At 46.3% G+C, this 18,785-nt stretch overlaps 1 protein-coding gene across 2 annotated transcripts in view; it reads right to left on the bottom strand.

The window, feature by feature from the left end:
• Positions 1 to 18,785, bottom strand: part of LOC137562915 (zinc metalloproteinase-disintegrin-like VLAIP-B) — a 163,900-nt gene that overhangs the window by 10,310 nt on the left and 134,805 nt on the right. The window contains exons 21-24 of one of the 2 annotated variants that reach the window (XM_068274728.1): positions 16,669 to 16,731; positions 9,415 to 9,456; positions 6,032 to 6,067; positions 5,654 to 5,929 (exon numbers count right to left, since the gene is read on the bottom strand). In XM_068274728.1, the coding sequence (XP_068130829.1) occupies positions 5,654 to 5,929; positions 6,032 to 6,067; positions 9,415 to 9,456; positions 16,669 to 16,731 (417 nt within the window). The remainder of the gene's footprint in view (positions 1 to 5,653; positions 5,930 to 6,031; positions 6,068 to 9,414; positions 9,457 to 16,668; positions 16,732 to 18,785) is intronic. The other variant, XM_068274729.1, reaches the window with a different exon arrangement.

Genomic DNA, 18,785 nt, shown 5'->3' with positions numbered 1-18,785 from the left:
CAAATGAGGGATTTGCAGCTGTCCCTTGTTGAGCGCTTGCAGGAAGCCTTCCCTGAGCCATCCACCCCCACTGTCCAGCCAGCACAGAGGCAGCAGCAAGTGTCTGCATCCACCAGCAGCAAGCGCACGCGCACCACAGACCTGCTGTCTCTGACCAACAAGCTCTACATGAGTGTAGAGCTTCCAAGGACTAGAGAGGAGGTGCCTGCAGCAGCATCCTTCTCCAGTCACAGGCAGCGCTTGACCTGCATGGTGGCTGACTACATGGGGTCCTTCAGTGGGCTTGACAGCGTGGCCCCTGTTGATCCCATGGAGTATTGGGTCAAGCACCTGATGATCTGGAGCGAGCTTGCGCAGTACGCCCTGGAAGTGCTCTCTTGCCCCCCTTCCAGCGTACTGTCAGAGAGTTGCTTCAGTGCAGCCGGTGGAGTCGTCACTGAGAAGCGATCTCGTCTGTCTCACAAGTCTGTGGACAGACTGACGTTTCTCAAAATGAACCAGGCTTGGGTGGAAGGCGAATTCATGGCCCCTGTTGTCGGCGAGAGGGGGACATGAAGTGACGACTGGCACACACACATACACCTGCTGCTGCTACTGCTGTTGTATTTCATCCTGCTGTCTGTGTTTCCACTGCCAGGGAACACATTACAAGGTGCTGCTGCCCATGCACCACCAGCTATTACACTCAAAAATAGCTGCATACAATTTGAAAAAAAAAATTGTAATTAATTTAGAGGTGTCCGGGTTGAAAACTGTGCTGTACCAATTGTGTATTGGACACAATGTGGGCTTCACGACCGCTGTCTGGAACCTCATGCTGTGTATTTACAGCCCTGGAACCACCGCTAGGACCCAGGGCCTACTATGTCTCGCTGCCTGCCCTCCTGCCTGCTGCCAAATGCCAGTCTGCCACACACTTATCCTCCTCACGCTCCCTGCTGTTATATTTCCTCCTGCTGTCTGTGTCTCCTCTCCAATGCCAAGGAACACATTACAAGGTGCTGCTGCCCATGCACCACCAGCTATTACACTCAAAAATAGCTGCATTCAATTTGAAAAAAAAAAATTGTAATTAATTTAGAGGTGTCCGGGTTGAAAACTGTGCTGTCCCAATTGTGTATTGGACACAATGTGGGCTTCACGACCGCTGTCTGGAACCTCATGATGTTCATTTACGGCCCTGGAACCACCGCTAGGACCCAGGGCCTACTATGTCTCGCTGCCTGCCCTCCTGCCTGCTGCCAAATGCCAGTCTGCCACACACTTATCCTTCTCACGCTGCCTGCTGTTATATTTCCTCGTGCTGTCTGTGTCTCCACTGCCAGGAAACACATTACAAGGTGCTGCTTCCCATGCACACCAGCTATTACACTCAAAAATAGCTGCCTCACTGCCTGCATTATTTTGAAAAAAAAATGTAATTATTTTAGAGGTGTCCGGGTTGAAAACTGTGCTGTCCCAATTGTGTATTGGAAATACATATATCCAGGCACATCGCCTCTAGTTAGGACATTAAATAAATTATTAGGGAAAGGGAGGTGCTGAAGGGGGTGTGGCTAGAAAACAGCAAAAATCTATTAACCCTTCGCACACTCACATGCAAATGTTCAAACAAATGCATTCACAGATTCACTCATCCAGGCACAACTGTTATCCCTACAGCTAAATTAAAAGCCAGGGTTTTAGTTCACAGAAGAATGCATTCTTATGCTTAGTCACCTATACTGCGCAGAAGTACCCAGGTAAACATAGGTGTCCTAACTCTGGCCCTGTAACATGCATAGTGCAGACATGCAAACACATTCATTGCATCAAACCTATCAATGGATTAGGAGCACACATCCTAACTTCCTCTCCTGGGAAAGACGGTGCATCTTACCAATCGCACAAGGGAGCTAACGTTATGTGTCCATGTGCACCATGCGCACACACCAGCATAAGCTGTGTGCATGCTGACAAATACATACAGGGGAAGGAGGGAGTGCACTGAATTAGACCCTAGCCACAGGGGTCAGTAGTAAAATGGAAATACATATATCCAGGCACATCGCCTCTAGTTAGGACATTAAATAAATTATTAGGGAAAGGGAGGTGCTGAAGGGGGTGTGGCTAGAAAACAGCAAAAATCTATTAACCCTTCGCACACTCACATGCAAATGTTCAAACAAATGCATTCACAGATTCACTCATCCAGGCACAACTGTTATCCCTACAGCTAAATTAAAAGCCAGGGTTTTAGTTCACAGAAGAATGCATTCTTATGCTTAGTCACCTATACTGCGCAGAAGTACCCAGGTAAACATAGGTGTCCTAACTCTGGCCCTGTAACATGCATAGTGCACCGTCTTTCCCAGGAGAGGAAGTTAGGATGTGTGCTCCTAATCCATTGATAGGTTTGATGCAATGAATGTGTTTGCATGTCTGCACTATGCATGTTACAGGGCCAGAGTTAGGACACCTATGTTTACCTGGGTACTTCTGCGCAGTATAGGTGACTAAGCATAAGAATGCATTCTTCTGTGAACTAAAACCCTGGCTTTTAATTTAGCTGTAGGGATAACAGTTGTGCCTAGATGAGTGAATCTGTGAATGCATTTGTTTGAACATTTGCATGTGAGTGTGCGAAGGGTTAATAGATTTTTCCAATTGTGTATTGGACACAATGTGGGCTTCACGACCGCTGTCTGGAACCTCATGATGTTCATTTACGGCCCTGGAACCACCGCTAGGAACCAGGGCCTATTATGTCAGTCACATCACACTGCATGACACACATTACTCCTCCTCCTGTAGCTGCATTGAGCTTCTGCTGTCTGTGTGCTGCTACCACTGCCAGGGAGAACAGAAGAAGAACTATTTTCTGCTGCCACCTGCCCACCCACTCTCCTACCGAGTAACAACCCACTATTACCACACCACACTACAAATAGCTGCAAGCCTGCAACTACTTCCTCCTCCTGCTCATGTCTGTGTTTTACCACCGCCAGGGTACACAGAAAAAGGCGCTGTGGCTTGCAATGTGCCACTACCTACCTATTATGCCATCAACACAAATATAACTATGGTGTTATTAACATAAAATATTTCCACAAATGAAGTAAAAAAAATATTACAAAAGAAAGGAAAACGGAGAAGAAGAAGAAGAAGAAGAAGAAGAAGAAGAAGAGGAAGAGGAAGAGGAAGAGGAAGAGGAAGAGGAAGAGGAAGAGGAAGAGGAAGAGGAAGAGGAAGAAGAAGAAGAAGAAGAAGAAGAAGAAGAAGAAGAAGAAGAAGAAGAAGAAGAAGAAGACTTCCAACTTAAAACCATTTTGGACACACCTTCTCATGCAAACACTTTTCATGAAGTTAATTTACTATTTTTGATACCTTTTTTATAACTACTACATCACCACCTAATCACTTGATGTTTTTCTTCATAAAAAAGGGTGGTTTCATGCATCATTGACCTCCAAACAAGTTTTACAAGCTATTTAAGGCCAGCTCGAATATTTTACTCGAATACAGACTCGGATAGTGACGTCGGATATCCGAGGTTGAATCGGATATTCGATTACATCGGATATTGAACTTCGAGTGAATTCGGATAGTTTACTATCCGAATTCGACCAAACTCGAATTGGATAATGAGGTATCCGAGCAACACTATTTGAAACACAGAACTGGCTGGACAGAATTTTTTTTGGGTAGTGAGTGACAAGCTTTGCTTTATGTGCCTGTAAGGCCAGTCATGCATCCAGAGCCACAGGTTTAATGCCTGTAACCAGGGGCAGCCCTATCATGAAGTACACTGAATCATGTAATTCCGGACAGCAGACTGTAGGGGGCAGCATCAGCTCTACTCTCATTTGATCTTTTTTCTTTTGCTCTGCTGCTTCTGCCTGACTCACAGAGAACGGCGCTTGCCTGATGTGAGTCTGTGTGTGCTGGCAAAGCCCTGAATTAAATATGCACTGCTATTTGCTATCCTCCTCACCATGTGCAGTTCTGCCCTCTGGTCTTCCTGCAGCAGCTTGCTGCTGTGTATGTACAACTGAGGAAAGCATGCTGTGTGAAGTTGCCACTAATCAGGACTGTTTCTTGGGCAAAGCAGGCAGGGCGACCGCTCTGGGTGCAGACTGGCGAGTAGAAGAAGGGGGCGCAGGCAGAAGGACATAACCGCTAGGCGATAGGGAGCTGGTGATGCGCAGTGCAGCCGAATGGAAGTAGAAAGAAGAACTGTTCTCTGCGCTGCTCCCTCCCCCCCAAAAAAACAAAAAACACTGCAGCTCAGCTGGGCGCCCTTGGGGACCCGGCGCCCGGGGGCACTTGTCCTACCCCGACCCCCCCTAGCTACGCGTCTGGAAGAACACCAGCGTGATCACCTTCTTTGACTCCTCCTGGGCTGCCTGCGTCCAACGTCAAGTCATCATCACGTTACCACCGCGTGATGACACCTGATGTCCTGTAGCGGAACTGCATGCTGTCGATGCGCTGCGCCCATGGAGGTGTCGGCTTGCCGGGGCTCTATTCGCCAGTGTGTTTTCCTGGTCCCTGCTTCCTCCTGGATGAGCGGCTGGTCACTAGTAAGTAGGCGGATCTACCTGTGGCTGTGTAATTATCCCTAAAGAGTAAGGGATTGCGAGTTCACGGGTGCGCAATTTTTACACCCTTTGCCCTGGGTGCAATTTAGCCTGCCACTAATGTGTATATATATATATGTAGTGTTCTCCTGGAGATAGGGGTGCATCCTCACAAGTTTGCTTTCCTGTAACCTATGCATTGTACAGAGCCGCGTAGCTCACTTTTACAGAGCTATGTAGTCCATCTTACACATAGATGTTTCAGGCTTTGTTTGTCCTCAATCAGTGCAAGGCATGAACTGAATGTATGGATAGAGCTCCTGACAAAGGTGTTACAACGTACGCTGGTGTTGTAGCAATAGAGAATGCAGAGGTTTAGATTGCACCATGGTCTCTAGACTTAAAGAGAATCTGTACTCTAAAATTCTTACAATAAGAAGCATACCATTCTATTCATTATGCTCTCCTGGGCCCCTCTGTGCTGTTTCTGCCTCTCCCTGCTGCAATCCTGGCTTGTAATTGCTAGTTTTATGCAGTGTTTACAAACAAAAGACATAGCAAGTGATACGCTGAGAGTAGCTCAGTGTGTGAGTCATGCAGAGTGTGCAGGGGGCCTGGAAAGGGTGTGTATAGCTTCTATCCAGTCACAAGCAGCACAGCACTAACTGCCTCAGCCCGACAGAGCAGAGAAGATTAGATCATATAACAGAGATAATACAGCCACTGTGCAACTATCAAAGGCTGCAGTTAGACAGACCACATTAGAACAGGCATAGGAACTTATAGGATAGAAGAAATTAGGACGAAAATTTTGTTACAGAGTCTCTTTAAAGGGGCCCATAAGTCCCTCCTCCAGTCAATGCAATAGCTTTTTATTGGTGCGGGAGTGCTAGTGATTACCTCTCTTATATGTGCTCTATATAGTGGTAATCAATAACAAGCCCTTCCAAGCTGTAACAATTGCCAGGAAAGGCACATCCTGTATAATGTATTCCAACTCCCTATTCAGCTGTGTTTTTGAATTTCAGCTTGAAGTAATAAAGCACACAAATATCACAGACAACTGAATGATGTAAGCATTTGCCATACGGTACCTTTGTTGGGGGAGCCGGAAGCACTGGTTTGGAGCCCGGTGGTGGAGGTTTGGTTGCAGGCACAGGTGGTGGAGCGGTGGGAGGTGCTGATTTAGTGGGAGGCACAGGTGATGGTGCAGTGGGGGGCACTGGTTTGAGGGGCGGTACAGGTGGAGGAGCTGTGACAGGCACAGGCGGTGGAGCGGTGGCAGGGGCAGGCGGTGGAGCAGTGACAGGCGCTGATGGTGGAGCAGTGGGAGGTACAGGGGGTGGAGCAATAACAGGCCTCTGCAATCCCTAAAATAAAACATATTATTATGTCATTTCCATACATTGCAAAACATACTTCCACTCCACAAACATCAAGAGAGAATATACTGTATGTATTACGGTACTTACTGGGGACTTCTTAGTCATTTCAACTGAGGAGGTCTGCTGACAAAAGAAAACAGTTTACAAATATAAAATTTATTCACATATACAGTAAAATAACTATAGAGTGCAACGGTTACAGGGATCCTGTCATCAGGAAGAGAGTACATGGATGGATCGGGTCATTAAATAGATAAGATGCGTTTACCAAGCTTGCTGGCATGAGGATTAATGTTACCAGGGGCGTCTCTAGCCATTTTGTCACTCCAGGCGAGAAATCCTGTGGCACCCCCCCCCCCCCCCCGTGATTGCCCCCAGTCCCATACCCCGCACCCCTCATGGTGAACACCACTCCTGTGGTGAACCCCACCCCCAAGACCCCCGAAAATCATAATGCAGCAGCGTTTCACCAGAAAATGTACTTATTGCGGCATGGGTTCACCAGAAAATAGTTGTTATGCAGCAGAGCGTTTCACCATAAAATATACTTATTGCGGCATGCACTCACACACACCACACACAGTACACACACACACACTATACACACACACACACAGTGTACACACACACACACACACACACACAGTACACACACTGCACACAACATACACACTATACACAGTACACACACACACACACACACACACACACACACTAGACATGCACAGCACAGTACACACACTATACACACACACACACACACACACACACACACACACACACACACACACAGTACACACACTGCACACAACATACACACACACACACACAGTACACACACTGCACACAACATACACACTATACACAGTACACACACACACACACACACTAGACATGCACAGCACAGTACACACACTATACACACACACACAGTACACACACTGCACACAACATACACACACACACACAGTACACACACTGCACACAACATACACACTATACACAGTACACACACACACACACACACTTTAGACACGCACAGCACAGTACACACACACACACACACACACACACACACACACACTGCACACAACATACACACACACACACACACACAGTACACACACTGCACACAACACACACACACACACACACACACACACACACACACACACACACACACACACACACACACACACACACACACACACACACACACACAGAGAGCACACTGTACACAGCACACAGTAGACATACACTATACACATACAGAGATAGGAGGAGTGGAGTGAGACTGAGAATAGCCTGAGATGGAGCAGTTTATCTGTATTGCAGTCCCACATTACACAGAGACTAGTTGCTGGTAATAGGACTGCTGTCCCTGCCAATCTCTTACACAAGTCAGCAAGCAGCCCTCCTGGAGTCTAGGGACTGTCAAAACTTTTCAACCTGTTTAAGACCTTATCTGCACATGCAGTCATTATAACAATGGAGAGAGACCAGACAGATTTTTTCCCACTGACCCTCCAGACGAGTTCTACATCATGCTGTGTATATTTACCAGCTAGCCTGCCCTCTAATTGCACTTTTATCAGCTAGCCTAGTATTTTACATTGCCTTACATCAACAAACCTGAATACAGCAGACACAGGACCAACCCTAAATCATTGAATGAAAGGCGGCCTGGGGGGAAGTCAATGCCTGACTGCTACACAGTCTCTACATCCACGCAGTTAGGAGTAGCAGAGAGAGAGGGACTGAATTCTCAGGAGTTGGACTCAGGAGCTGATGATGCTGTACTCCTCGGATCCCTGACTAGGATGAGTGCCTTCTCTCACTGACTCATTCATTACTGTGGTTCTTTGAATCATTGAGCTGAAGTCCAGTCAGCCCCGCTGCTGCTGTGTAAACTGACACCTGAGTCAGCTGAGAGGCATTTCTTCTCTCACTACTCAGTGCAGAAGCGCCCTTGCCTCTTCCTGTCGCCTTAGGCGAAAATTTATAGCTGCCTAATGGCTCGGACGCCTGTGAATGTTACATTGTCATAGTAAATTCACTATGGATGCGGCCTTTCAGTAATTGAATGTCCAGGGCCTCTGAGTAAATGCAGTTCTTGCTGCAGAGTCTAAGAAAAAGGCTTGTATACGCATAGAGGAAATAGTAGCGCAGGGAAATATAGCCACCTGGGAATAGCCAAGAGTAGATTATCAATATTATACTGATATTCTACCATTTCACAGTGGTACTTTTTGTTTGTAAAACATCGGTTAATGTTACCAATATTTTACTACAGCAAAACCTCACCCTACTCTCACACAGAACCCTCCCTCTATGCTACCTTACCTTAACCAACAAACCCCTAACCCACAGCTAACCTTAACCACCTCCCACGCACACCTAACCTTAACTACACCCCCCGCCTAACCTTAAACTTTCCACGCCCAACCTTAACCACCCCCCACCCATGCCTAGCCTTAACTGCTTCCCCCACAGCTAACCTCAACCTCCCCCACACCTAACCTCAACCTTCCCCCCCCACATCCAACCTTAACCACCCCCCACTCACGCCTAACCTTAACAGTCCCCCGCCTAACCTTAACCTTCCCTCCCACGTCCAACCTTAACCACGTCCCACCCATGCCTAACCTTAACTGCTTCCCCCACGGCCAACTTCAACCTCCCCCACACCTAACCTAAACCAGCCCCCACGGTTAACCTCAACCTTTTCCCCCCACGTCTAACCTTAACCGCCCCCCATGGCTAACGTTAAACTTTTTTACTCTCATGCCTAACCTTAACCACTCCTCCCACACGCCTAACCTTAACTGACCTCGGCTGCCAATATGCTAAAAAAAAAAAATGAAAATTTCCAGGCACTGCCATAGCCTGTACGAATAGCGGCAATAGTGTAAAATTTGAGCACCAGGGCAGCTATTTATTGAGTGCCACATGCGCCCACATTTTACACCATTGCTGCTATTTATACAGGAACCTATGGCGGCACCCACATTTCTGCTGCTGGTAGCTTCCCAAATTTCCTGCTTCCTTGTACACACTGTGGCCTATATGCAATTACATTTTTCACCTGGGTTTTCTTCTAGGTGATAATTTCATGTCTTGTCATAAAATCCCTTTTAAGCCACCATCAAGCAATAACGTATTCAAAATAAATTTGATAGCACTTTTTCATCAACTTTTGGGTACATTTTCAGTAGTAAAATGCTGAAAATTAGTTTAAAGAGAAGATGAAAATTATCTCCTAGGAGATAACTCAGGTGAAAAAGTGAATTGCATATGGGCCTGTGAGTGCTGCAGAGCAGGTGGTAAGTGAAATGTCCATATGACCAAAAACTGCAGTGCTGCACGATCATTATAAATCACCACAGGTAACAACTGCTTTCAGCTCCTGATGACCAGTGATTAGTGCACCTCAGGCTATATATGGTCAGGTGCAGTATGTATGTACTTACCACAGAGTGATGCGGACCTAGATAGCCATCTTTGCTCTGGGGCTGTGAAGTTAGGAATGACACAGTCAATAGAACTACCTAGATTACATTTTTTTAGTTTAGAAATGTAAACATCAGTACATTTTATTTCATAACCAAACTATATGGAAAATGGTTGTGTGAATGCAATAAAATGCATTAACTGTATTGCTGTATAAACTGATCAAAAACTCACTGCAAACGTTACTTAGTGCAATTAATGTTTATTCTTTTGAGGTATTAAAGTGTACCTGTATGTAAAAAAAGGGGCACCCATTTTGATACTTAACTCAGTAGATAGAAGCCTCTGGATAACCCAGTGGTTTCCCCCATCCCCCTCCCCTCCACTGAACCAGGCACTGGTATCCCTCTGAAACTATTCCACAAGGTCTTGATGAGAAGTGTGCGCAGTCGTGCTCCCGTTTGTGAACAGGAGAGGTGAATTGGGAGAACAATGCCCTTGGCCATCACAGCACTCAGCTAACTTGATCCACCAAGCTGATCGTTGGCCTAGCCGCTGAGGGGGGGTTAGGTTCCCGCTGTACACACGCTAGATTGTTGGAAGAGACGGTCATTATTGGCCATCTCAGCCGAGTTTCATCTACCGTGTGCATGAAGGGATACATGTATTCTTTTTTCGAAGAAACAGTGGCATAGCAACAGGGGAGCAGCCACTGCAACTGCAGGGGCGGGGGGCATAGCTGTAAGGGGGGCCTCAATCGCTCCCCTCCCTCTGATACAGGGGTCCATCTTTCACATCAAGTATTTTTGTGGCTACACTTGTTATAGGTGTGAAGTTTACGATGCCCACACTTGTTTTATGACCCTTGCAGTGCAGAATGGCCCCCAAGCTGAGGGTCACAATTAGTGTTGGGCGAACAGTGTTCGCCACTGTTCAGGTTCTGCAGAACATCACCCTGTTCGGGTGATGTTCGAGTTCGGCCGAACACCTGATGGTGTTCGGCCAAACTGTTCGGCCATATGGCCGAAGTAAGAGCGCATGGCCGAACGTTACCCGAACGTTCGGCTAGCGCTGTGATTGGCCGATGGGGTCACGTGTAGTGTTGGGCGAACATCTAGATGTTCGGGTTCGGGCCGAACATGGCCGCGATGTTCGAGTGTTCGAGCCGAACTCCGAACATAATGGAAGTCAATGGGGACCCGAACTTTCGTGCTTTGTAAAGCCTCCTTATATGCTACATACCCCAAATTTACAGGGTATATGCACCTTGGGAGTGGGTACAAGAGGAAAAAAAAATTAGCAAAAAGAGCTTATAGTTTTTGAGAAAATCGATTTTAAAGTTTCAAAGGGAAAACTGTCTTTTAAATGCGGGAAATGTCTGTTTTCTTTGCACAGGTAACATGCTTTTTGCCGGCATGCAGTCATAAATGTAATACATATAAGAGGTTCCAGGAAAAGGGACCGGTAACGCTAACCCAGCAGCAGCACACGTGATGGAACAGGAGGAGGGTGGCGCAGGAGGAGAAGGCCACGCTTTGAGACACAACAACCCAGGCCTTGCATGAGGACAAGAAGCGTGCGGATAGCAATTTGCGTTTTGTCGCCATGCAGTCATAAATTTAATACAGATGAGAGGTTCAATAAACAGGGACCGGAAACGCTAACCCATCACAGATGTTCATTGTTCATGTTACTTGGTTGGGGTCCGGGAGTGTTGCGTAGTCATTTCCAATCCAGGATTGATTCATTTTAATTTGAGTCAGACGGTCTGCATTTTCTGTGGAGAGGCGGATACGCCGATCTGTGACGATGCCTCCGGCAGCACTAAAACAGCGTTCCGACATAACGCTGGCTGCCGGGCAAGCCAGCACCTCTATTGCGTACATTGCCAGTTTGTGCCAGGTGTCTAGCTTCGATACCCAATAGTTGAAAGGTGCAGATGGATTGTTCAACACAGCTATGCCATCTGACATGTAGTCCTTGACCATCTTCTCCAGGCGATCGGTGTTGGAGGTGGATCTGCACGCTTGCTGTTCTGTGTGCTGCTGCATGGGTGTCAGAAAATGTTCCCACTCCAAGGACACTGCCGATACCATTCCCTTTTGGGCACTAGCTGCGGCTTGTGTTGTTTGCTGCCCTGCTGGTCGTCCTGGGTTTGCGGAAGTCAGTCTGTCGGCGAACAACTGGCTAGAGGAGGGGGAGGATGTCAATCTCCTCTTTAAAGTCTCCACAAGGGCCTGCTGGTATTCTTCCATTTTGACCTGTCGGACTCTTTCTTCAAGCAGTTTTGGAACATTGTGTTTGTACCGTGGATCCAGAAGGGTATAAACCCAGTAATTGGTGTTGTCCAGAATGCGCACAATGCGTGGGTCGCGTTCAATGCAGTCCTAGGCCGAAGAGGTCATAGCCTAGGGTCACAAAAACCTGTTTATTTGGGCTATTTCAATGGTAGTGATGGTGACGTACATAAATCTCAGCCATGGCCGTTAGCAACGTCTGAATTTCACGAAATGTCTCATGCAGGTAGAAGACATATTGTTAGACTTGGATTCCAAAGATGGGGTCCCTACATCTCTGCAAACCAGAGTTACAGGGGTCCAAAATTTGGAAAATACCCCATAGACTTTCATTGCCTCCCTATTTCACTTTCCAAAATCTCACATCTTTTCAAAGGGCAATGGCTCAGCAGTACCAAATTTTCTAGCATTGTAGGGACCCTTAGGGGGAACATGACTGGTGAGTTTCGGGCCCCTAGGCCAAAGAGGTCATAGCCTAGGGTCACAAAAACCTGTTTATTTGGGCTATTTCAATGGTAGTGATGGTGACGTACATAAATCTCAGCCATGGCCGTTAGCAACGTCTGAATTTCACGAAATGTCTCATGCAGGTAGAAGACATATTGTTAGACTTGGATTCCAAAGATGGGGTCCCTACATCTCTGCAAACCAGAGTTACAGGGGTCCAAAATTGGTAAAATCCCCGATAGACTTTCATTGCCTCCCTATTTCACTTTCCAAAATCTCACATCTTTTCAAAGGGCAATGGCTCAGCAGTACCAAATTTTCTAGCATTGTAGGGACCCTTAGGGGGAACATGACTGGTGAGTTTCGGGCCCCTAGGCCAAAGAGGTCATAGCCTAGGGTCACAAAAACCTGTTTATTTGGGCTATTTCAATGGTAGTGATGGTGACGTACATAAATCTCAGCTATGGCCGTTAGCAACGTCTGAATTTCACGAAATGTCTCATGCAGGTAGAAGACATATTGTTAGACTTGGATTCCAAAGATGGGGTCCCTACATCTCTGCAAACCAGAGTTACAGGGGTCCAAAATTGGTAAAATCCCCCATAGACTTTCATTGCCTCCCTATTTCACTTTCCAAAATCTCACATCTTTTCAAAGGGCAATGGCTCAGCAGTACCAAATTTTCTAGCATTGTAGGGACCCTTAGGGGGATCATGACTGGTGAGTTTTGCCACTGCTGAGCCATTGCCCTTTGAAATGGTGTGAGATTTTGGAACGGTAAATAGTAGGCCCAATGAAAGCCTATGGGGGATTTTACCAATTTTGGACCCCTGTAACTCTGGTTTGCAGAGATGTAGGGACCCCATCTTTGGAATCCAAGTCTAACAATATGTCTTCTACCTGCATGAGACATTTCGTGAAATTCAGACGTTGCTAACGGCCATAGCTGAGATTTATGTACGTCACCATCACTACCATTGAAATAGCCCAAATAAACAGGTTTTTGTGACCCTAGGCTATGACCTCTTTGGCCTAGGGGCCCGAAACTCACCAGTCATGTTCCCCCTAAGGGTCCCTACAATGCTAGAAAATTTGGTACTGCTGAGCCATTGCCCTTTGAAAAGATGTGAGATTTTGGAAAGTGAAATAGGGAGGCAATGAAAGTCTATGGGGGATTTTACCAATTTTGGACCCCTGTAACTCTAGTTTGCAGAGATGTAGGGACCCCATCTTTGGAATCCAAGTCTAACAATATGTCTTCTACCTGCATGAGACATTTCGTGAAATTCAGACGTTGCTAACGGCCATAGCTGAGATTTATGTACGTCGCCATCACTACCATTGAAATAGCCCAAATAAACAGGTTTTTGTGACCCTAGGCTATGACCTCTTTGGCCTAGGGGCCCGAAACTCACCAGTCATGTTCCCCCTAAGGGTCCCTACAATGCTAGAAAATTTGGTACTGCTGAGCCATTGCCCTTTGAAAAGATGTTAGATTTTGGAAAGTGAAATAGGGAGGCAATGAAAGTCTATGGGGGATTTTACCAATTTTGGACCCCTGTAACTCTGGTTTGCATAGATGTAGGGACCCCATCTTTGGAATCCAAGTCTAACAATATGTCTTCTACCTGCATGAGACATTTCGTGAAATTTAGACGTTGCTAACGGCCATGGCTGAGATTTATGTACGTCACCATCACTACCATTGAAATAGCCCAAATAAACAGGTTTTTGTGACCCTAGGCTATGACCTCTTCGGCCTAGGACTGCATTGAACGCGACCCACGCATTGTGCGCATTCTGGACAACACCAATTACTGGGTTTATACCCTTCTGGATCCACGGTACAAACACAATGTTCCAAAACTGCTTGAAGAAAGAGTCCGACAGGTCAAAATGGAAGAATACCAGCAGGCCCTTGTGGAGACTTTAAAGAGGAGATTGACATCCTCCCCCTCCTCTAGCCAGTTGTTCGCCGACAGACTGACTTCCGCAAACCCAGGACGACCAGGAGGGCAGCAAACAACACAAGCCGCAGCTAGTGCCCAAAAGGGAATGGTATCGGCAGTGTCCTTGGAGTGGGAAAATTTTCTGACACCCATGCAGCAGCACACAGAACAGCAAGCGTGCAGATCCACCTCCAACACCGATCGCCTGGAGAAGATGGTCAAGGACTACATGACAGATGGCATAGCTGTGTTGAACAATCCATCTGCACCCTTCAACTATTGGGTATCGAAGCTAGACACCTGGCACAAACTGGAAATGTATGCAATAGAGGTGCTGGCTTGCCCGGCAGCCAGCGTTATGTCGGAACGCTGTTTTAGTGCTGCCGGAGGCATCGTCACAGATCGGCGTATCCGCCTCTCCACAGAAAATGCAGACCGTCTGACTCAAATTAAAATGAATCAATCCTGGATTGGAAACGACTACGCAACACTCCCGGACCCCAACCAAGTAACATGAACAATGAACATCTGTGATGGGTTAGCGTTTCCGGTCCCTGTTTATTGAACCTCTCATCTGTATTAAATTTATGACTGCATGGCGACAAAACGCAAATTGCTATCCGCACGCTTCTTGTCCTCATGCAAGGCCTGGGTTCAGGGCCGGGCCGAGGCAGAGGCTGGAGAGGCTCCAGCCTCAGGGTGCAGTGTAGGAGGGGGCGCACAATTCATTCAGTTGTCATTCCCAATTGTGTTTGAAGCAGAAAGAAATAGGAAAAGGGGATACATGGCAGTGACTGCAAGTCAGATAACTAGAGATTAAGGTATTAGGGAGGTTGGGGGCCCTGGGGTGCCTCTTAGTCTAATAGCAATCAGTGTGTGACAGCTGGGGGGGAGGGATGGAGGGGCGCACTTTGGTGTCTCAGCCTTGGGTGCTGAAGGACCTTGTCCCAGCTCTGCCTGGGTTGTTGTGTCTCAAAGCGTGGCCTTCTCCTCCTGCGCCACCCTCCTCCTGTTCCATCACGTGTGCTGCTGCTGGGTTAGCGTTACCGGTCCCTTTTCCTGGAACCTCTTATATGTATTACATTTATGACTGCATGCCGACAAAAAGCATGTTACCTGTGCAAAGAAAACAGACATTTCCCGCATTTAAAAGACAGTTTTCCCTTTGAAACTTTAAAATCGATTTTCTCAAAAACTATAAGCTCTTTTTGCTAAAAAAAATTTTCCTCTTGTACCCACCCCCAAGGTGCACATACCCTGCAAATTTGGGGTATGTAGCATGTAAGGAAGCTTTACAAAGCACAAAAGTTCGGGTCCCCATTGACTTCCATTATGTTCGGAGTTCGGGTCGAACACCCGAACATCGCGGCGATGTTCGGCGAACGTTCGCGAACCCGAACATCTAGGTGTTCGCCCAACACTAGTCACAATAGGTTGGCAAGGTTAAGGGTGTATACATGGGGGGGGGGGCAGAAAAGTTGCTGGGGGGCCAGATGACCTATAGTTACACCCCTGCATAGGAAACATTGTTGAGATCTTCTTACGTTAGCGTCATTACCGTAAGTCACATCATTACATGTACAGTAATCACTTTTACTTAATTCATTGACATATGGGCTTCCAGCCACCATAAAAAGAAAAATCTTTGCAGTGCCTGTTGAAATCTCAGTGTAATAAAAATTCCCTTTTACTAATATGGAATAATTAATATGATACAAGTGGGTTGTTGTGATAAGACTATTGTTAAGTACAAAATATACAGCCGGCACCTTGATAGTCATTTTTTTATTTATATTTTTTTTTTCTATTGAAAAAAAATGACTTCAGTAGTGTTCCTTTTATGTTCAATATTATGTCAAATCAGTGTTACTAAGCAAACTGGCTCACAGCTGAGGTTAACGTTAAAATCTGCTCTTTAGTGAATAGGTACTGAAAAGAGTAGCGATGGTCAATGAGATATAAATAATTCTGACTTGGTGCTGAATTATGCAATTTTTATGCAAATATATGCAGCTTGAAAAAGGACCAATTCAATCTCACCAACAGGGGCGGCGTAACAATAGACCCTGCAAGGGATGCAGCTGCAGGGGGGACCAGGAGCTGCAGGGGGCCCCGGGGGGGAGGAGTTTCTTTTCCCTGTCCTTAGAGACTGACAACTAAGGGTATGGAGAAAAAAAAATCTGCTTCCTACCCATTTTTCCTAATGACTGCATCTGCTCAGCCACTGATAAGGAATCGTACAAAGTTTTGCAGACACAGATTTGCAGACAGTGTCTATTCAGTAGGGTCAAGGGGGGCCCCCATCCAAAGTTTCCCAAAAATGAGTTCTAGTTACGCCACTGCTCACCAAGGTGGAATCTGACTGGTTCATCTCAAGCATCCACTCGGAAATATTTGCATCTTACCTAATAAAGAGTGGCAAGTCTCCTAATTCTTTTTTTGGGTGTCATACAGATACGTCCTACCTCATACATTCACATTTTTATTGTGTGGTCTGGATTTGCCAAGGTTGATCACTGGATTAGTTAAAAACATTTCACTCGGTTTTCCATTTCCATCATTTTCTAGAGAGGAAACTTACATGTGAGATTTGGGGCTTCTGGGCTGGAGAGGGTGGTGCGTGTAGCAGGTTCCTAGAACTCATCTGGTAATAAAACAAACGGATTGTGTCACTCACAAGTAAAATAAACTCTCAAGACAATGGGATGAATTGTTTTCTGTTTTTTTTTTTTTTTCCTTTTTCTTTTTTTCATTTTTCCTTTTTTTCTAAATGAGATACATATAAAGATATATGTAAACTATAATTATGTAATGTATTTATTTTTTCACAGAACTGGCAATTATTTCTTGTATATTATGTTTTTAAGTTTGACTATGCCTTTGTAGCTTTTAGATGTGCAAATGGATATGACAGTTTTGCACAAATAGAAATGTATGCATTTTGTATACAAATGTTTCTTTAAAGTGAACCCAAGGTGAAAAAAAAAAAAAACTGATGACGTAAACAATTATATTTATCCTCCTACTCCTAAAAATGACTTTTTTTAAATATCCCAGGGTTTTATTTTAAATTAAAACATTTACAAAGTAGGTTGAATGTTTTACTGTCTCTTATCAGTGGCAGCCTATTAAGGGCTTGATTCACAAAGCCGTGCTAACTGTTAGCACGCCTGTGAAAACCCCCTTAGAACGTCTAAACAAGCTTTTCGCGCGCAAAACTTTATGCGCGTAAAACTTTACGCGCACACTGTACAGAGTGCAGGGCGCTCCGCGTGAAGTGCCCATTAAAGCCTATGGGACTTAGTGCGCACACAGGACTTTGCGCGCGTAAAACTTTGCGCGCAAGTTTTGCGCGCGATCTGATTGAAAAATCCGGTGCTAACCTACTTAGCACCCTGGTTAACATGTCTAAAGACTTTAGACGTGCTAAGTAGGTTAGCACTGCTTTGTGAATCAAGCCCCAAGTGTCTCAGAGTTAAAATACATGAACCTTTCCCTTCCCTCAGAAGTTGTATTCTGTCAGGAAAACTTTTATAGCTGTAATTAGCTTATCAGTAATGTTTACCATATTCCTGACAAGGTACCGACAAGACAGAAGCTGTCACTTCCATGCCTAGAAATAACTCTTTCAGGCAGCAAAATACAACAAGTAAAACAGCATGTTTTTTAATATGTTTTGTACTGTACATACACATGTTTATCTCATTATGTCACATGTTGCCTCGGGTACACTTTAATTTTATAAAAATAATTTTTCCTATGTGATTATAGGACTTATGCACACAGTCCATGGCAATTTTACCGCTGGTATTTACGCAGCTAATGTACCGTGCATTGTGCAAGTAGCGAAACTTGCATTACCTAGGTAACAACTGCATTGCTACTGCAACTACTACAAGGGTTCATTCAGGGCTGGCCCGCTCATGAGGCGGGGTGAAACATTTGCCTCAGGCGGCATTCCTGGGGGGGGGGCAGCACCCGTCTGTCTATGGGTGCGGGGGGCCGCCCGCCGAGCTGGAGGGGTAGCGGGCAGAAAGGGGGTATTGGGCCTAGTGGTGGGGAGGGGGGTCGGACCCCCCCCCCTTCGCCTGGGTCCCTCGATCTGCGCTTCCCTCCACTTTAAAAAGTGAAGTACCAGCTCTATGACTAAGAGGCAACGGGCAGGGATCACTCACCTTTTCCGCGTTCCAGCGTGCGCTCCACTGACGTCAATTCCTGCAACGCCGCCCACTGTATTGTAAGTGGACGGCGTTGCAGGAAGTGACATCAGTGAAGTGCACGATGGAACGCGGAAAAGGTGAGTGATCCCTGCCCGTTGCCTCTTAATCATAGAGCTGGTACTTCACTTTTTAAAGCTGGAGGGGAGCACAGATCGGGGGACCCAGGCGAGGTAGGGGGGGGGGGTCCGACCCCCCCTCCCCACCGATAGGCCCAATACCCCCTTCCTGCCCACTACCCCTCCAGCTCGGCGCCCCCCCCCCACCCACGGACGGGGGGGGGGGTGGTGGTCAGGGCGGCGATTTTTTTTTCTAATGTTGCCTCAGGCGGCAAAAAGTCTCGGGCCGGCCCTGGGTGCATTACAGGAGCAACACATCCGTTACCTAGGTAACCCAAGTTGTGCTACTTGCACACGCATACTATGTCAGTTGCATAAATACCAGTATAATTGCTGTGCACCATGGGTGCATGGTCATTTTA

Source organism: Hyperolius riggenbachi, chromosome 3 (genome assembly GCF_040937935.1).
Source record: "Hyperolius riggenbachi isolate aHypRig1 chromosome 3, aHypRig1.pri, whole genome shotgun sequence".
NCBI classification, from domain to species: domain Eukaryota; kingdom Metazoa; phylum Chordata; class Amphibia; order Anura; family Hyperoliidae; genus Hyperolius; species Hyperolius riggenbachi.
Note: the sequence above shows the minus strand (reverse complement) of the source record. Positions and strands in the feature narration are given on the sequence as shown.